Genomic DNA, 19,416 nt, shown 5'->3' on the forward strand with positions numbered 1-19,416 from the left:
AAAGACAGATTTATTAAGGGTGGGAGATATTTAATAATAATAATAATAATAATAATAATAATAATAATATTTTATTTATATCCCGCCCTCCCCAGCCAAAGCCAGGCTCATAGCAGCTAACAACAATAAAAGTAACACAACATTCTAAAATCAATTCATTTAAAAATCAAATCAAAATCAAATCAAAATCAAATTCATGGCAACCATTGAACAAGAGTTCTGTGAGGATTTCAGAAGGAGGGGATCAGACTGTGCCTTGTCCAAAGGCCTGGTGGAACAGCTCTGTCTTGCAGGTGCTGCGGAAATATATCAAGTCCCGCAGGGCCCTAGTCTCTTGTGACAGAGCGTTCCACCAGATCGGGGCCACGGCCGAAAAAGCCCTGGCTCTGGTTGAGGCCAGCCTAACCTCCCTGTGGCCCGGGACCTTACACAGATGGCATACCTTTGACGGGGAACAAACATTAAGCAAAGGTAGACATCATCTGGAATTCGCTTCCCCTTCTCAATAGGCAAATTATTGTTTCCTTTTGCCTCCTTCTCACATCAGCCTCTTTCTTACTAGGGAAGCTCCAGAGGCTGATTTCCCTTAACATTGTCCCTCTCTCTCTCACCCCCCCCCCCATACTTCAAGATCTGCTCCCGCTCTCCGAATCAAAAGGATTGTCTCTGTTCTCCAGCTGTTTCCCCTGCACCAAAGCAGACTCCCTCCCCCACTTGCCCTCCCGATCTCCGCCATGGGCAGCCGGTTCTACCAGGGGCCCACTGGGGCAGAGCCTGGAAGGAGCAATGGAGGGGGTGGGCGGGCAGGAGGGCGCAGTGGTGAGAGGGGAGATGCAGGCTGTTCAGCAGAGCATCACTAGGTGGAATGGGGCTGCAACCCCTTTGAATGGAGTGGGACTGACTTCTGAGTAAGCTTGCACAGGATGGGGCTGCAAACCTATTTGCAGTTAGGTTGCATGAGGGCGGATTCGTCTCAGGCAGCCCCCCACCTCGCCCCCTCCTGTCCCCTAGGGATGTTGGCTTGATCTCTCTGCTTCGAGGAGGATCTTGTAATGCAAACCCTGTTGGGGGAGGAGGGCTCTATTTTGCAGCCGGATTGCCTGGATCCCCCCCCCCCACTAAACGGATCCTACTTGCCTCTTATCCCCCTCCCCAAATCCTTCCTCCCCTCCCAGCTGCCCAGTTTGTAGATTAAGGGGGAGGAAAAGCAAGTCCTTCACCCCCCTCCCACGCCCAAATATGCTGCACCTCTTTCTCCCCTTCAACCGGCCAGCTTCTCTTCTGGGGCTGTGCATGGAGACCCCCCTCCCCCCCAACTTTGCCACTTCCATCCCTCCTCCCCCTGCAAAAAAAAAAAAACCCCTTCTTGCCTCTCTAGGAAGCGCAGCTCGATAGACCCAAGCGGAAATCCTGATTCCCAGCAAACAAAGCTCTATGTAATCTCGTTTATTTAGTGAGAAGGACGCAGGTTCGATCCCCGGCGGCGGCAGCGAAAGAGACCACACCCCCCCCTGAAAAAACGGCGGTGGAAGAAGGTGAGCCTTCTACATTTCACTTGTTCCAGTTCTGCTGGAGGGGTTGGGAGAGCAGTTACTTGCGACCACCCTAAAGGGAAGTCGAACCGGGACCCCAAACCCGGCGTCCCTCTGCGGGTTCCGTCGGCCGGTGTCCCCCCAGCAGGAATCTCCCGGGGCGCTCCGGGCTCCGCGCGCGCTGCGAGGCGCATCCGTGGTGCGCCTTGGGGGGTCCCTTTGGGCTGCAGAGACGGAGAGAGGGAGTCCACGGAAGGGTTAAAGGACGCGAGGGACGTCTGGATAGAGACCCCCCTTGCCCCCCCCCCCACCGCGAGGCTCCTGCGCATGGAGATGTGGTCGCGCTCGGGAAAGACTTGGCGCTGTGATAGGAATTTTATGGTATTAGATATATGGTAATGTTCATAACTGCACATACATAGATCAACACAGGAAGACCAACCTGGAACCATTTTGATTCCTAAACTGACCAAATCCTTTCCCTGCAAGGTTAAACTGGAAAAGCCTCCCCATTGTCTCTTTCCTCACAAGATCTTGTCTCAGGGATATGTCTGTTTGAATAAGGTGTGAGCCTGTGACCTGGCCCAGGAAATAAGTATTTTAACACTACAAAAGAATGGCCAGGCACCCCAGGCAATCCAATCAAGTAACTTGCCAGACAGGAGATAAACTGTGACAGGAGAAAAATAACATTTAAATTTCTGTGATGTAGGTGGGATGTATCTGAGGGGTGGTCTTAGGTTACACCCCTTCTGTGATGTATGCATAATGTTTCTGGGGGTGGTCTTGATCTACAGGATGGGAATTTCAAAAGTCTTTATAAGCCCTTGCACAGCAATTTTGGGGGTCCTCTTCCTCTCCTGCGTGTGAGGGGAGCACCCTGTTGCAACAGATCAATAAAGATCAGGCTTGCTAGCTGCTTTGCTGCTCAATATTCTCTGGTTGGCCTCTGTTATTTTCTCCTACCAATAGGGAACCTATGTAAGGACTCTATATGGGCTCTTGGATACCCCATAAGGGAAAAGGGCATATTTTTATTTACAACAGCGCGCAGGGCGAGGAGTGAGATGTGGCAAGGGCGGTTTCTGGGCGCAGGAGAGCTTCAGGGAGGGCAGAGGATGCTGGGGAGGGGCTGGGGGGCATGGAAGTATCCCCGGGGCAAGAACAAGATAAGTCCAGTGAGCATTGGCCGGGGGCGGGCTGGAGACAGAGAACGGGAAACGTGGCTTTTCGGAGGGACGTATCCACCTGGTGCGCTGTCGGGGAGCCGAGGTCCCTTCGCCCCTCCCCATAAAATATTTGAGGGGGCTGCTCCCTCCCCCGCCCGAGTTGATTGGCATTGCCATTCAAATGGTGTATGCACGCTGTGTCGTGATCAATTATGTAGCCCCCTGTTGTAAACAAAATCTGTCCTTCTTCCCTTCTGGGGTACCCAAGAGCCCATATAGAGTCCTTAAGTGGGTTTCCTATTGGTAGGAGAAAATAACAGAGGCCAACCGGAGAATATTGAAAAGCAAAGCAGCTAGTAAGCCTGATCTTTATTAAAGCTGTTGCAACAGGGTGCTCCCCTCACAGGGAGGAGGACCCAGAACAAAGGTGTGCCTCCCCCTATATGTTGTTTAGTCGTTCAGTCGTGTCCGACTCTTCGTGACCCCATGGACCAGAGCACGCCATGAAACATTATACATACATCACAGAAAAGGCGGTCTGCAACAGAAATTTGAATGTTGTTGTTTTTCCTGTCTGCCAGGTTATCTGATAATGCCTTATCTGATTGCCTTTCCTGATAGTGTGCCCATTCCTTTGAGATGGCGATTACCCAATTCCTGAGACAATGGGAAGGCTCCCTCACCCCCTCCCTCCTTGCAGAGAAAACATTTGGTCAGTTTGCTAGTCAAAATGGTTTCAAGTGGGTCTTCCTGTGCTGTTCCAGACATTTGCTCCACATATCTATGTACGTGCTTGGTTGGTACATTTATGAACATTTATTATATATATATGACCTTAAATTTTTTATTATACCCCCCATATTTTATTCAAGTTGGCACCCTTGTCTGGAGGGGTCTCCCTCAGCTTCTCCCTCCTGCCTAGGAATCTGACTCTGCTCCAAGTCCGTGGAGAGATGGATCCCTGAAAAAGGGGGTGGGTCCAAATGACCCCCCCCACACACACACCTTCCTTTCTAGGAGCTGAACCATGGTCTTTGGATAGAATTTCAAAATGTCAAGTTGTTTTGCAGGCAGACACAAATTCCTACAGGTGTTGTGGAAGATGCAGCAAGCAGGAAAGAGAGGAGCAGAGTTAGGCTTCCCATATATCAGAAAAATTCCTCACATGTCCTTGGTTTTGGGGTGTAAAAATGGCCTCGTGAGGGAATTTGGCTAAATCGGCAACATCTCAGGGGAAACCCTAGGCAGAATTAATTTTGATTATTATTTTTTAGTGGAAAATCTAGTTTTTGGCAAATATATGCTACCTCAGGGCCTTATAGTGAGACCAGAGTGGGTAAGAAGAGGCCTGCATACCTGAGTCAATGTATTGTTTACTCTTTTTGTAACACTTAAATCAAGTTCCTGGAAGTAAAGCTTTTAAACTCAGCTCAGTCAGTAAAGCATAAGACTCTTAATCTCAGGGAAGTGACTTGGAGACCCGTGTGGGGCAAAAGATTCCTGTATTGCAGGGGGCTGGATTTCATTTTTTTTAAACAGGAACACAGGCGAAGGGAGCATGTGTGAAATGTTAAACAAATGTTAACACAAGAGAAGGTGCCATTGCTTTGTTCCCTTTTAACGGGATTTCCTTTTCCTCAACTCCCAACCAGGTGGTGGAGAAGGCAGTCAGAATTCGGAGGGGCCATCAGAGATTTCATTGGGAATAAAAAAGATAGAATTTATATATGCGGAATGTACAATGTGATTCAGTCAGGGAGCACAATGAGTTCACATCAATGAACTGCAACAGTGAAGACACCATTTAAGGCATGGATTGCGGAAAGGACTTCCGTGGGAGTGGAATTCCTTCAAAACATCAAGGAACTCACACAGGGGAGAAACCATATAAATGTATAGAGTGTGGAAAGAGCTTCCTTTTGAGTAAACACCTTAATGCACATCATCGAACTCACACTGGTGAGAAACCATTTAGTTGCATGGAGTGCGGAAAGACCTTCAGTCAGAGTGGAAACTTTAAAAGACACCAGCGAATTCACACTGGGGAGAAACCATTTAAATGCATAGAATGTGGAAAGTGCTTCAGTGATAGTGGAAACCTTACAAAACATCAGCTAACTCACACAGAAGAGAAGCCATTTAAATGCATGGTGTGTGAAAAAAGCTTCAATTGTAGAGGAAACCTTAGAAGACATAAGCGAATTCACACAGGGGAAAAATCATTTAAATGTATGGCATGTGGAAAGACCTTTTGTGAAAGGGCAAAACTTTCCATACATCTACGAACTCACACAGGGGAAAAACCATTTAAATGTATGGAGTGTGGAAAGAGCTTCACAGAAAGTGGAACGCTTAGAAGACACCAGAGAACTCACACAGGGGAGAAACCATTTAAATGTATGGAGTGCGGAAAGAGCTTCCTTTTTAGTAAGCTCCTTAATGTACATCATCGTACTCACACTGGTGAGAAACCATACAGATGTATGGAGTGCGGAAAGAGCTTCAGTCAGAGTGAAACCCTTAGAATACACCAGCGAACTCACACAGGGGCAAGGCCTTTTAAATGCATGGAGTGTGGAAAGAGCTTCAGTCAAAGCGGAGACCTTAAAAAACATCAGCGAACTCACACAGGTGAGAAACCATTTAAATGCATAGAGTGTGGAAAGAGCTTCAGAGAGAGTGGAAAGCTTAGAAGACATAATCAAATTCACACAGGAGAAAAACCATTTAAATGCACAGAGTGTGGAAAGACGTTCCGTGAAAGGGCAAAACTTTCCATACATCTACGAACTCACACAGGCGAAAAACCATTTAAATGCATGGAGTGTGGAACATGCTTCCGTCACAGAGAATCGCTGAAAATGCATCAATATACTCATACAGGAGAGAAACCATATAAATGTTTTGAGTGTGGAAAATGCTTCAGTCAGAGAGAATCGATGAAAATGCATCAATATACGCATACAGGAGATAAACCATATAAATGTTTTGAGTGTGGAAAATGCTTCATTCAGAGTGGAAGCCTTAATGTACATCTACAAACTCACACAAGGGAGAAACCTTTTAAATGCATGGATTGTGGAAAGAACTTCATTAATAGTGGAACGCTTAGAAGACATCAGCAAACTCACATGGGAAAAACAATTTGAATGTATGTTTGGTTGCAGAATAAATCCAGGCACATCTGGCGGATATTGACCATTTGGACTTAATTTGTCCCAATTGGGTTTCAGGCCCTGCCATCAGACTGAGACCGACTTGTTGGCTGTTATGGAAATATCTAGGTGTGAGGCTTCTCAGAAACCCAGCTCGTCGGGTAGAGCCCACGGGTCCCTGTGGAATAAAGGAAGGAGTCCAGCCACCAACCGGAGCAAATAGCTGTGGACCAAAGTTTATTGCGCAGCAGGTTCAAAGAGGAATTTTGAACCCCGAGGATGGGGTGACAAAGACTTTTAGAACTTTCCCACCATATCCCAGAATACAGTTTGTACAGCATCATTGCTACATCCCTGACATGTTACAAAAGGGGAGGGGTAGGCAGGGGTTACACTAGTTTAACCTTGGCAAACGTGTCCAGACAAGTCCTTGGTACAAGATTAGCATAAGCAGACATGGCAGGGCAAGACTCAGGTATAAGATTAGCACAGGCAAACACCTCTGAAGTCCCACCGCCCAAAGTACAATAGAACTTCCTTTGCATGTCTGGCCCCTTGGCAAGTCTTGTGATGGGATTAGGCTTTCCTTGGCCAACAATCAGCTCAGCAATTGTCACCTCTGGGCACTTCCTGGAGTCCCTTTGAAGGGGGAAATAGATTTGGAATGAAGGAAACTGGCAAAGAAGTTGATTTTATATTATTTTTTTAAAGCTAGGTAACTTCCCTGAGCTGTCACGTTGAAAGGATACATTCAGGCATGATATTTGTAACATTTAACTTTAATGTAATTTCTGTAACACTGGCACTGGTTGATTATGTCTGGCGGGCAAAAAGGTAAAAGCTGTTTCCTGGTTCTGCTGGATCTCTCCGTGGCTTTTAATGCCATTGACCACGGTATCCGGTTACCTATATGTGATAAAAATATATACCTTACCCAGTTTGTTGAGAATAAAGCTCTACTGGTCAGGTTGGCAACCGTTGAACCACGAGTATTATTTACAAACTCCTCCAGTCATTGTGCGCACAGAGTCTCCACACCTCTCAGCTTGACCTCTCAGAAGTCAAGATAGAGTCATCTGAATTAACCCAGAAAGCGCCACCTCATTTGCCCAATGCCACCTGTGCTTCGTGAAATACATTCCCAAAGAAATGACAGTGTAAATACTAACATATCCTCGTGGACGGTATCGGAGGATTGGGAGTTAGGGGCAGGGATATACAGTGGTTCCGCTCCTTCCTCCTGGGCTGTGTCCAGAAGGTGGTGTTGGGGGGATGAGTGTTTGGACCCCTGGGTGCTCAACTTAGGGGGTGTCTCAGGGCTCCATCCTCTCCCCACGCTTTTTAACATTGCTTCCCTCTAGGAAGCAGGTCACGGGAAAATGCTTGTATTTCCCCAGTCCTTGAATCACAGCATTTATAAAAAGAGTTGGCAAGCATTTATGTAAACACTGCCAACAGTACCTTTATTGCCTGTGTTAAGAAAAGCTGAAATTTCTACAAAAATATTCCTCCGCTGAGCAACAAAGGCAGGGGCTGCTCTTTCACTCGTAGCTCTATGGGCCCCCGTGTTCCAAAACCAACCTGAAGTGTTCCCCCTAAATCAGATGTTTCCTGGGCAATTGGGCAAAAGGAGCCCCTGGAAGTGGGGAGGGGGGAGCGTTGGAAAGGAGAGGAGGGGTGACAGTGGACATTCTGCCCGCCTCTATAAATTGCAATAAGGGGAATTGGAAAAGTGGGTGGCAAGGGAGGACAAGAATAAGATGCTGCATGTGGGAAGGTGGTGGTGAGAGGGAGGAGGGGGAAGGAAAGGACAAAGGAACTGCTCCACCCCCCTCCCCAAAAGCACCTTTCCTGGGACCCATTAGCAGGGACCTGGATGCACGCAGTCCAGTTGCCAAGTAAGGAACCCACAACTGCAGGGTCTGCATTGCACCATCTCCTTTGAAGAATCACAAACATTTCTTTTTCTCCTTAAAAGGTGTAACAAGAACAACAAGAACAATTTATTTAAACCCAGCCTCTTATGAATACATACTAAAACATTAAACCTTAAAAAGTTTCCCTATGCAGGGCTGCCTTCAGATGTCTTCTAAAGGTTTAATAATAAAAATAAATTAGCCTGCAGATTGCCTTGCCAGAGTGGTACATGCTCTGGTTATCGTTGGACTACTGCAATGGGCTCTACGTGGGGTTACCTTTGAAGGTGACACGGAAACTGGAATTAGTCCAGAATGCGGCAGCTAGACTGGTGACTGGGAGTGGCCTCAGGGACCATATAACACCAGTCCTAAAAGAAGTTCATTGGCACCCAGTACATTTCTGTGCACAATACAAAATATTGGTGCTGACCTTTAAAGCCTTAAACGGCCACCTCCATGGCTCAGCCCAAACACTGAGGTCCTCCTCCAAGGGTCTTCTGGTGGTTCCCTAACTGCAAGAAGTGAAGTTAGAGGGAACCAGACAGAGGGCCTTCTCGGTAGTGGCACCCTCTTAAAATATATCTGAAGGCAGCCTGGTTAGGGAAGTTTTTGCTTTTTGGTTTGTTTGCAGCCGTCCAGAGTGGCTGGGGAAACCCATTCAGGTGGGTGGCATACAAACAATAAAATTATCGTACCCCTTGGGCACCTTTGCAGGAATGGAATTGAGATGGCCGCCAAGGGCGTCCCTATAAGGGCCCCCATCCCCAAACAGGTCTGGGGGTTCAACCGACGCCACCAAACAAGCGCCCCTCGGGATGCGTCCCCGTTTCCCCCTGGCAGGAATCCCTCGGGGCGGGTGTGGCGAGGCGCGCCTCTTTTGGCTGGAGAGAAGGAGAGTGCATGGAAGGGGTTACGGAAGCGAGAGAGCCGAGATGCCTAGAGAGGCCTGGGAAGAGACCCCTCCCTCCCCCACTTCCGTCTCTTACCTCCTCCTTCCTCCTCCCCGCTCGTCTTGGGAGGCTCCTCCGGATGGAGAAGTCGGCGCGCTCGAGAGAGATTCTGCGCGCAGGGCGAGGGGTGAGCCGGGCCAAGGGGGTCTCTGGGCGCAGGAGAGACTAGGGACGGAGGGGGCAGGGGAACCTGGTGGAGGGGGGCTGAGGGAGGAAGGAAAGCCCCGTCCAGCATTGGCAGGGGGGGGCAGAGAGAGAAAGAGACGCTGCCCATCGGAAGGGAGGGCGCTGGCGTGGCGCTGGCGGGGGAATCTCCGGAGGGGCTGCCTTGGCTTTTCCCTCCTGCCCAGAAATCTGCCTTGGGGGGAAGGGTCCCTGAAAATGGGAGGGGGTCCAATTCCCCACCCTCCCCTCCTTCCCGGAAGCTGGACTCTCCTTCCCCCACCCCCAGGCCAGCTGCTGCTGGGGGCTCCAGAAGGTAAAGGTAAAGGTACCCCTGCCCGTACGGGCCAGTCTTGACAGACTCTAGGGTTGTGCGCCCATCTCACTCAAGAGGCCGGGGGCCAGCGCTGTCCGCAGACACTTCCGGGTCACGTGGCCAGCGTGACATCACTGCTCTGGCGAGCCAGAGCCGCACACGAAAACGCCGTTTACCTTCCCGCTAGTTAGCGGTCCCTATTTATCTACTTGCACCCAGGGGTGCTTTCGAACTGCTAGGTTGGCAGGCGCTGGGACCGAACGGGAGCGCACCCCGCCGCCGGGATTCGAACCGCCGACCTTTCGATCAGCAAGCCCTAGGCGCTGAGGCTTTTACCCACAGCGCCACCTGGGTCAGAAGGTAGAGCAGCGTTAACACCAAGCCAGGTCGTTGGTCCAGCTGGAGAGAAGAGGAAAGCGCAGGAAGCTCTTGAGAGGAAGGAGAGAGGGCTGTCCAGAGGGGTTCTTTGCTTCTGGAATCCTCTTCCACGAAGGGCCAGAAAACACCCGTCTGCCTCTCCCAGGGTTTCATTTCTAAGCCTTAGTTCCACTGCATGTTTAATTGAGGTGATAATGTGGTCCACTACTCAAAAAACATGGCTGGAGGTGCTATGGAAATTATTTCAGGATTTGTGTATAATAGATATATGGACAGCCTTTCTATACCTTTCTATATGTCAAAGGGAGTTACAAGCTGAGACACAATCCATCAGACCCAAAGACAGTAAATGTGTGCAGCTTCACAGTCTGGGGTGCTTAAAAGGACAAAGGGTCCATTATTAGGATAGACAATGCTTGTGACTGGAGGCTTTGCACACATTCATGTGCATATGCAGGCCAAGGATTGCCAGTATTACAGGCGAGGTGTGTGAGAGTGCAGAATTCCACAAACACTGTGTGTGAGAGAAAGGGAGTGGGTGGGATTATCGTTTATAGCAATGCTGTAATCTTGTCCGTAACATTTCGTGAGCTGATGCTGCGGTTTATTAGCCTCCAATGGGCCACCAGGAACTTTATTGTTTTTGCTTCAAAAGATGAATGTTTCTGAAGACTTTGACAGTCACATATGACATAAACAGCACTTCTCTTTTACTTGTTCCACACAGGAGAGACTCTGACTCACAAGTCTAAGCACATTTTGCTAGAAAAAGAAGAATACAGAAACGTGAAGGGGAAATTGAGAGGTAAGCTCTTACAGTATGCAGTGAGACATTTCACAACGTAAAAATATATCAAAAGCCCTGCTGGATTGAGAGGATGACCCAATTTTGGCTTGTCTTCTGCAATTTCACCCATTTACCCATGTTTCTGTGGAGAGACATTGCCTCCAGTCCGCCCTTCCCTGCCCATTGCTATGAAGGTTGTAGGCAGAGTATCTTTTTTTCACCTTTACGCAGTGATAACTACGTCCCACTCCTCCTCTCCATTCCACCAGATTTTCAGTATTAACCACTATCTTTATTCTCATGTCTTTGGGATTTAAGGTATCAGGAAGATTGCTACTGAATTTAAGGGGTTCCTGTAGTCCAGGCACGTCCAACACCCAACAGACTGCGATCTACTCCCACTATAAAAAACTGGCAGTGATCTACCCATTGTCACTGGAGGAATGAGGAGTGGGGTGCGTGGGTGGAAGGAGGTGGCTAACTGGATGCAGGAGGGGGGAGTTTCAGTTGGGGGGGTTAAAGGGAGGCAAAACCTCTCTCTCTGAAGAGCCAGTCATCTCTCCACCCTCCCAAGCTAGCCCCTCCCCCTTAAGCAGCTCTCCCCACCCCCCAAGCCAGCCCTTTCTCTCTCCTCCCCATCAAAGGGAGCTGCACAACTGACGCCTATCCCAGTAATCCCATGATCAACCAGGATCACTCACATGATCTATTGGTCGATCGCGCTCAACCGGATGAACATGTCTGTAGTAGTCCATTATTATGATTAATTGAATTGATAAAGTGTAGTCACTTTATCTTACCCAAAGAGACTTGCAACCAAACATTTAAGGGATTAGGACAAAAAAGTCATTGGGAATTCTGAACCTGAGAAATAAAGGGCATGTTCGTGGAGGGAGAGCAGTTCCCTTTCCTGTGAGGAACCTCTTTATTTAATTTGCCAGTTTTAGAGAAGCACTGTATCTTAGATCATGCTGCATTATTAACAATAATTGATTATTATTAAAAGTTGATGCAATGCTATTATCTGACATTATTTCATTTCCTAAAAAATTGGCACATAGAAGAAGGAAGAGTGTATGAGATGTTAAAATAAGAGAAGGTACCAAAGGCACTTGATGTGTGTTATATTCTTTTGTTTCTTCTTTGGAGAGCCAGTGTGGTTAAGAGCGGTAGATTCGTAATCTGGTGAACCGGGTTCGCGTCTCCGCTTCTCCACATGCAGCTGCTGGGTGACCTTGGGCTAGTCACACTTCTTTGAAGTCTCTCAGCCCCACTCACCTCACAGAGTGTTTGTTGTGGGGGAAGAAGGGAAAGGAGAATGTTAGCCGCTTTGAGACTCCTTAGGGTAGTGATAAAACAGGATATCAAATCCAAACTCTTCTCTTCTACAGGATTTCCTTTCCCCCTACGCCAGTGCAAGCAATAGAGAAGACAGACAGAGCAATCCGTACTTTCATTAGGAATCACGAAAAAATCATTTAAATTTTTGGAACATACAATGTGATTCAGTCAGTGAACACACTTAGTTCACATCAAGGAACTGAAATAGTGGAGACACCATTTAAAGGTATGGATTGTGGAAAGGACGTCAGTAGGAGTGGAACTCCTACACAACATCAAGGAACTCACACAGGGGAGAAACCATTTAAATGCATTGAGTGTGGAAAGAGCTTCACAGGAAGTGGAACGCTTAGAAGACACCAGAGAACTCACACAGGGGAGAAACCATTTAAATGTATGGAGTGTGGAAAATGCTTTGGTCGTACAGATTCGCTGAAAATGCATCAATGTACTCATACAGGAGAGAAATCATATAAATGTTTTGTCTGTAGAATATGCTTCAAAAAAAGTGGATGCCTCTGTATACATGAGCAAACTCACAGGGGTGAAAAACCATTTAAATGTATGGAGTGCGGAAAGAGCTTCCTTTTGAGTAATCACCTTAATGCACATCATCGCGCTCATACTGGTGAGAAACCATTTAAATGTATGGAGTGTGGAAAGAGCTTCCATTTTAGTAAGCACCTTAATGCACATCATCGCACTCACATTGGTGAGAAACCATACAGATGTATGGAGTGCGGAAAGAGCTTCAGTCAGAGCGAAACCCTTAGAGTACACAAAAGAACTCACACAGGGGCAAGGCCTTTTAAATGCATGGAGTGTGGAAAGAGCTTCAGAGAGAGTGGAACGCTTAGAAGACATAATCAAATTCACACAGGGGAAAAACCATTTGAATGCACAGAGTGTGGAAAGGCGTTCCGTGAAAGGGCAAAACTTTCCATACATCTACGAACTCACACAGGCGAAAAACCATTTAAATGCATGGAGTGTGGAAAGAGCTTCAGAGAGAGTGGAACGCTTAGAAGACATAATCAAATTCACACAGGGGAAAAACCATTTGAATGCACAGAGTGTGGAAAGGCGTTCCGTGGAAGGGCAAAACTTTCCATACATCTACGAACTCACACAGGCGAAAAACCATTTAGATGCATGGAGTGTGGAACATGCTTCCGTCATAGAGCATCGCTGAAAATGCACCAGTGTACTCATACAGGAGAGAAGCCATATAAATGTTTTGAGTGTGGAAAATGCTTCATTCAGAGTTCAAGTCTTAATGTACATCTACAAACTCATACAGGGGAGAAACCTTTTAAATGCATGGATTGTGGGAAAAGCTTCATTAATAGTACAACGCTTAGAAGACATCAACAAACTCACATGGGAAAAACCATTTAAATGTATGTTTGATTGCAGAATAAATCCAGGCATATCTGGAGGATGTGGACCATTTAGACTGCTTTTGTCCCAATTGGGTTTCAGGCCCTGCCATCGGACTGAGACCGCCCTGGTGGCGCTGGTTGATTATCTCTGGCGGGCAAGGGACAGAGGTAAAAACTTTTTCCTGCTTGTGCTGGATCTCTCAGTGGCTTTTAAAAAAATAAATAAATAAAAGTAATCACTTTTAATCAAGTTTATAAAACAATATAACTAATTACATTTTCCCCACTCCCTCCCTCTCTCCCCTTCCAGAGACTTCCCTCAGCTCCCCTCTGATTTGTTTATACATATTATTCTCTGCATGGTATAAAATTGTACATATCATTGTACATTATCTATCATATGTTCTACTAATGAATTTGTGGATGTTTGTTCAAAACCTGCCAAGGAGTCCAAATCCTTTTGTTGTCTTTTTAAATTGTTTGTAAATAGTTCCCACGCTTTTTAACATTGCTTCCCTCTAGTAAACAGGTCACGGGAAAATGCTTGTATCTCCCCAGATCTTGAATCACAGCATTTATAAAAAGAGTTGGCAAGCATTTATGTAAACACTGCCAACAGTACCTTTTTGCCTGTGTTAAGAAAAGCTGAAATTTCTACAAAAATATTCCTCCGCTGAGCAACAAAGGCAGGGGCTGCTCTCCCACTCGTAGCTCTATGGGCCCCCGTGTTCCAAAACAAACCTGAGGTGTTCCCCCTAAATCAGATGTTTCCTGGGCAATTGGGCAAAAGGAGCCCCTGGAAGTGGGGAGGGGGAGCATTGGAAAGGAGAGGAGGGGTGACAGTGGACATTCTGCTCGCCTCTATAAATTGCAATAAAGGGAATTGGAATAGTGAGCAAGGGAATTGGGTGGTAAGAGAGGACAAAAAGTAAGATGCTGCATGTGGGAAGGTGGTGGTGAGAGGGAGGAGGGGGAAGAAAAGAACAAAGGGACCTCTCCCCCCCCCCAAAAAAGAGCACCTTTCCTGGGACCCATTAGCAGGGACCTGGATGCACGCAGTCCAGTTGCCAAGTAAGGAACCTACAACTGTAGGGTCTGCATTGCACCATTTCCTTTGAAGAATCACACACGTTTCTTTTTCTCCTTAAAAGGCATAACAACAACAATTTATTTGTACCCAGCCATTTATGAATACGTAATAAAACCTTAAACCTCAAAAAGCTGCCTTCAGTCTTCTAAACGTTTAATAATAATAATAATAAATTTATCATTTATTTTATCATGGTATGTTTGCTGAGACCCTACCTGCCTGCAGACTGCCTTTTCAGAGTGGTGTATGCTCTGCTTACCTCCCACTTAGACTATTGCAATGCGCTGTATGTGGGGCTACCTTTCAAGGTAACTCGGAAACTACAACTAATCCAGAATGCGGCCCAAGACTGGTGACTGGGAGTGGTTGCCGGGACCATATAATCCTGGCCCTAAAGGAGGTAAATTGGGTCCCAGTACGTTTCCAAGTAGAATTCAAATTGTTGGGGCTGAGCTTTAAAGGCCTAAATGGCCCCCCCCATTGTTTAACCCGGACACAGAGAGCCTCCTCCAAAGGTCTTCCGGCGGTTCCCTCCGTGTGAGAAGCGAAGTTAATGAGAACGAGGCATCGGGCCTTCTTGGTAGTGGCACCCTCCCGATGGAACGCCCTCCCTTCAGATGTCAAGGAGATAAAGAATTACAAAACTTTTAGAAGGCATTGTTTAGGGAAGATTTTAGTGTCTGATGTAATGTGTTTGGGGGTTGAGCATTCGGATCTCTGGGCTCACTTGTGGGGTGCCTCAGGGCTCCGTCCTCTCCCCGCGCTTTTTAACATTGTCTTCCCTCTGGGAAGCAGGTCACAGGTTGTGCAAACACCTTTTTGCCTGTGTTAAGAAAAGCTGAAATCTCCACAAAAATATTCCTCCACCATCACTTTCAGTTCCCATGCAACAAAGGCAGGGGCTGCTCTTCCACTCATAGCTCTATGGGCCCCTGTGGTCCAAAACGAACCTCAAGTGTCACCCCTAAGCATAGCTGTCAACTGTCCCTTATTTGGCGGGAAACTCCCTTATCCCAGCGCCGTGTCCCGCTGCTGTCCCTCATTGATGATGTCCTTAAATTTCCTGGGTTTCAAAGGAAGCAGCTCCTCTCCCTACCGGCCAGGGAGGAGGGAGGCTCCAACTGTGTTGCTTGGCTGCCTGGCCTGCCCCCCTCCGGCCTCCTCTCACCAGCCTTGGCCCCTGGGAGCCCCTCCCCGCCGGGACTGGCGGGAGCCTCGGGCCCTTATGCCACCATTCTTCTTGTGGCCGCTGAACTGAGCTTCTCTGCCTGGGGCGTCCCCTCTGCCCGTTGCTCTCGTGGCTGCCGAAGGACCCGGATGAGATGGGCAGCCTGGTGCGGCCTATGAATTGCTGTGGAGCCTTGAGAGGAGAGCGAGGGCAACCATAGAGAAAGCAGTTCAGATAGAGGAGGAGGAGGCAGGTGTTCCAAGGGCTAACCCTAGAGGGGGAAAGCGGAGGAAGGACCGCAAGCGCTTCTCCCATAGATTTGTAGTGGTAGACTAGCATAGATAGTCTGATCTGCGGGTTTACTTCAGGTGCTATTCCCCCCCCCCTTCCTCCCGCCCCACCTAATGGAACTGAGAGCTGCAGATGGAGCACGAGAGAAAAGATACAGAACTGCAGCAGCATCTTCATAGCTTGGGCTTCGTTTTGCACGAAAAGTGGTTCCTGCTGGTAGTTATTTAATTGCAGTGTTTCATCAGCTGGTGTCTTGAGCAGCAACCTCTGGAAACAAGGGCTAAAAACCGGCGCTGCTCTCCCAAATTATATGGTCCCTTTTAACTTCGTATTTCAGCTGGTTGACCAAAATCGCTTATTTTGGCTGCTGGTCCCTTATTTTCAAATCTGTAAGTTGACAGCTATATCCCTAAGTCACACGTTTCCTGGAAAATGCTCAGCTGCCCTGCACCCCTTGGGCACCTTTGCGAGAATGGAATTGAGATGGCCGCCAAGGGCGTCCTTTGAGGGCCCCCCATCCCCAAACAGGGCTGGGGGTTCAACCCAGGCCCCCAACAAGCGCCCCTCGGGACGCGTCTCCGTTTCCCCCTGGCAGGAATCCCTCGAGGCGCTCCTGGGTGCGCGCGTGTGGCGAGGCGCGCCCCTTGCTGGAGAGAAGGAGAGTGCATGGAAGGGGTTACGGAAGCGAGAGAGCCGAGATGCCTAGAGAGGCCTGGGAAGAGACCCCTCCCTCCCCCACTTCCGTCTCTTACCTCCTCCCCCCACCACCCCGCTCGTCTCGGGAGGCTCCTCTGGATGGAGATGTCGGTGCGCTGGAGGGAGATTCTGCGCGCAGGGCGAGGGGTGAGCCGGGCCAAGGGGGTCTCTGGGCGCAGGAGAGACTAGGGACGGAGGGGGCAGGGGAACCTGGGGGGGGGGAGGGAAGCATCCCTGGGGGAGGAAAGCCCCGTCCAGCATTGGCGGGGGGAGGGGCAGAGAGAGAAAGAGACGCTGCCCATCGGAAGGGAGGGCGCTGGCGTGGCGCTGGCGGGGGAATCTCCGGAGAGGCTGCCTGGGCTTTCCCTTCCTGCCCAGAAATCTGCCTTGGGGAGAGGGGTCCCTGAACTTGGGAGGGGGTCCAATTCCCCACCCTCCCCTCCTTCCCGAAAGCTGGACTCTCCTTCCCCCACCCCCAGGCCAGCTGCTGCTGGGGGCTCCAGAAGCGGGACTCTGCTGCTGCTGGGTTACACCAAGCCAGGTCGTTGGTCCAGCTGGAGAGAAGAGGAAAGCGCAGGAAGGTCTTGAGAGGAAGGAGAGAGGGCTGTCCAGAGCGGATCTTTGCTTCTGGTATCCTCTTCCACGAAGGGCCAGAAAAAAACCGTCGGCCTCTCTCAGGGTTTCATTTCTAAGCCTTAGTTCCACTGCATGTTTAATTGAGGGGATAATGTGGTCCACTACTCAAAAAAACATGGCTGGAGGTGCTATGGAAATTCTTTCAGGATTTGTGTATAATAGATATATGGACAGCCTTTCTATACCTTTCTATATGTCAAAGGGAGTTACAAGCCGAGACACAATCCATCAGACCCAAAGACAGTAAATGTGTGCAGCTTCACAGTCTGGGGTGCTTAAAAGGACAAAGGGTCCATTATTAGGATAGACAATGCTTGTGACTGGAGGCTTTCCACACAGACATGTGCATATGCAGGCCAAGGATTGCCAGTATTACAGGCGAGGTGTGTGAGAGTGCAGAATTCCACAAACACTGTGTGTGAGAGAAAGGGAGTGGGTGGGATTATCGTTTATAGCAATTCTGTAATTTTGTCCGTAACATTTTGTGAGCTGATGCTGCGGTTTATTAGCCTCCAATGGGCCACCAGGAACTTTATTGTTTTTGCTTCAAAAGATGAATGTTTCTGAAGACTTTGATAGTCACATATGACATAAACAGCTCTTCTCTTTTACTTGTTCCACACAGGAGAGACTCTGACTCACAAGTCTAAGCACATTTTGCTAGAAAAAGAAGAATACAGAAACGTGAAGGGGAAATTGAGAGGTAAGCTCTTACAGTATGCAGTGAGACATTTCACAATGTAAAAATATTTCAAAAGCCCTGCTGGATTGAGAGGATGACCCAATTTTGGCTTGTCTTCTGCAATTTCACCCATTTACCCATGTTTCTGTGGAGAGACATTCCTCCAGTCCGCCCTTCCCTGCCCATTGCTATGAAGGTTGTAGGCAGAGATATCTTTTTTTCACCTTTATACAGTGATAACTACGTCCCACTCCTCCTCTCTATTCCACCAGATTTCCAGTATTAACCACTATCTTTATTCTCATGTCTTTGGCATTTAAGGGATCGGGAAGATTGCTACTGAATTTAAGGGGTTCCTGTAGTCCAGGCACGTCCAACTCCCAACAGACTGCGATCTACTCCCAGTATAAAAAACTGGCAGTGATCTACCCATTGTCACTGGAGGAATGAGGAGTGGGGTGCGTGGGTGGAAGGAGGTGGCAAACTGGATGCAGGAGGTGGGAGTTTCAGTTGGGGGGGATTAAAGGGAGCAAAACCTCTCTCTCTGAAGAGCCAGTCATCTCTCCACCCTCCCAAGCCAGCCCCCCTCCCCCTTAAGCAGTGCTCTCCCCACCCCCCAAGCCAGCCCTTTCTCTCTCCTCCCCATCAAAGGGACGCACAACTGACGCCTATCCCAGTAATGCCATGATCAACCAGGATCACTCACATGATCTATTGGTCGATCGCGCTCGACTGGATGAACATGTTTGTAGTAGTCCATTATTATGATTAATTGAATTGATAAAGTGTAGTCACTTTATCTTACCCAGAGAGACTTGCAACCAAACATTTAAGGGATTAGGACAAAAAAGTCATTAGGAATTCTGAACCTGAGAAATAAAGGGCATGTTCATGGATGGAGAGCAGTTCCCTTTCCTGTGAGGAACCTCTTTATTTAATTTGCCAGTTTTAGAGAAGCACTGTATCTTAGATCATGCTGCATTATTAACAATAATTGATTATTATTAAAAGTTGATGCCATGCTATTACCTGACATTATTTCATTTCCTAAAAAATTGGCACATAGAAGAAGGAAGAGTGTATGAGATGTTAAAATGAGAGAAGGTACCAAACGCACTTGATGTGTGTTATATTCTTTTGTTTCTTCTTTGGAGAGCCAGTGTGGTTAAGAGCGGTAGATTCGTAATCTGGTGAACCGGGTTCGCGTCTCCGCTTCTCCACATGCAGCTGCTGGGTGACCTTCGGCTAGTCACACTTCTTTGAAGTCTCTCAGCCCCACTCACCTCACAGAGTGTTTGTTGTGGGGGAGGAAGGGAAAGGAGAATGTTAGCTGCTTTGAGACTCCTTGGGGTAGTGATAAAGCGGGATATCAAATCCAAGCTCTTCTTCTCTTCTACAGGATTTCCTTTCCCCCTACGCCAATGCAAGCAATAGAGAAGGCAGATAGAGCAATCTGTACTTTCATTAGGAATCATGAAAAAATCATTTAAATTTGTGGAACATACAATGTGATTCAGTCAGTGAACACACTTAGTTCACATCAAGGAACTGAAATAGTGGAGACACCATTTAAAGGTATGGATTGTGGAAAGGACTTCAGTAGGAGTGGAACTCCTACACAACATCGAGGAACTAACACAGGGGAGAAACCATTTAAATGCATTGAGTGTGGAAAGAACTTCACAGGAAGTGGAACGCTTAGAAGACACCAGAGAACTCACACAGGGGAGAAACCATTTAACTGTATGGAGTGTGGAAAATG

General features: G+C 48.0%; 1 protein-coding gene across 4 annotated transcripts in view; it reads left to right on the top strand.

Moving 5' to 3' along the window:
* LOC310670699 (uncharacterized protein) overlaps positions 1 to 13,299 on the top strand; it is a 93,004-nt gene extending 79,705 nt beyond the window's left edge. The window contains exons 1-3 of one of the 4 annotated variants that reach the window (XM_083426388.1): positions 1,505 to 1,535; positions 10,309 to 10,386; positions 11,760 to 13,299. In XM_083426388.1, the coding sequence (XP_083282514.1) occupies positions 11,938 to 13,107 (1,170 nt within the window). In that variant the 5' untranslated portion in view covers positions 1,505 to 1,535; positions 10,309 to 10,386; positions 11,760 to 11,937 and the 3' untranslated portion in view covers positions 13,108 to 13,299. Of the gene's footprint in view, positions 1 to 1,504; positions 1,536 to 8,684; positions 8,853 to 10,308; positions 10,387 to 11,759 lie in introns of those variants that run through there. The other 3 variants (XM_083426389.1, XM_083426387.1, XM_083426390.1) reach the window with 3 other exon arrangements.
* Positions 13,300 to 19,416: the final 6,117 nt, after the last annotated feature.

The sequence above is a fragment of the Podarcis tiliguerta genome, assembly GCF_965153285.1.
Source record: "Podarcis tiliguerta genome assembly, chromosome: 2".
Lineage (NCBI taxonomy): Eukaryota > Metazoa > Chordata > Lepidosauria > Squamata > Lacertidae > Podarcis > Podarcis tiliguerta.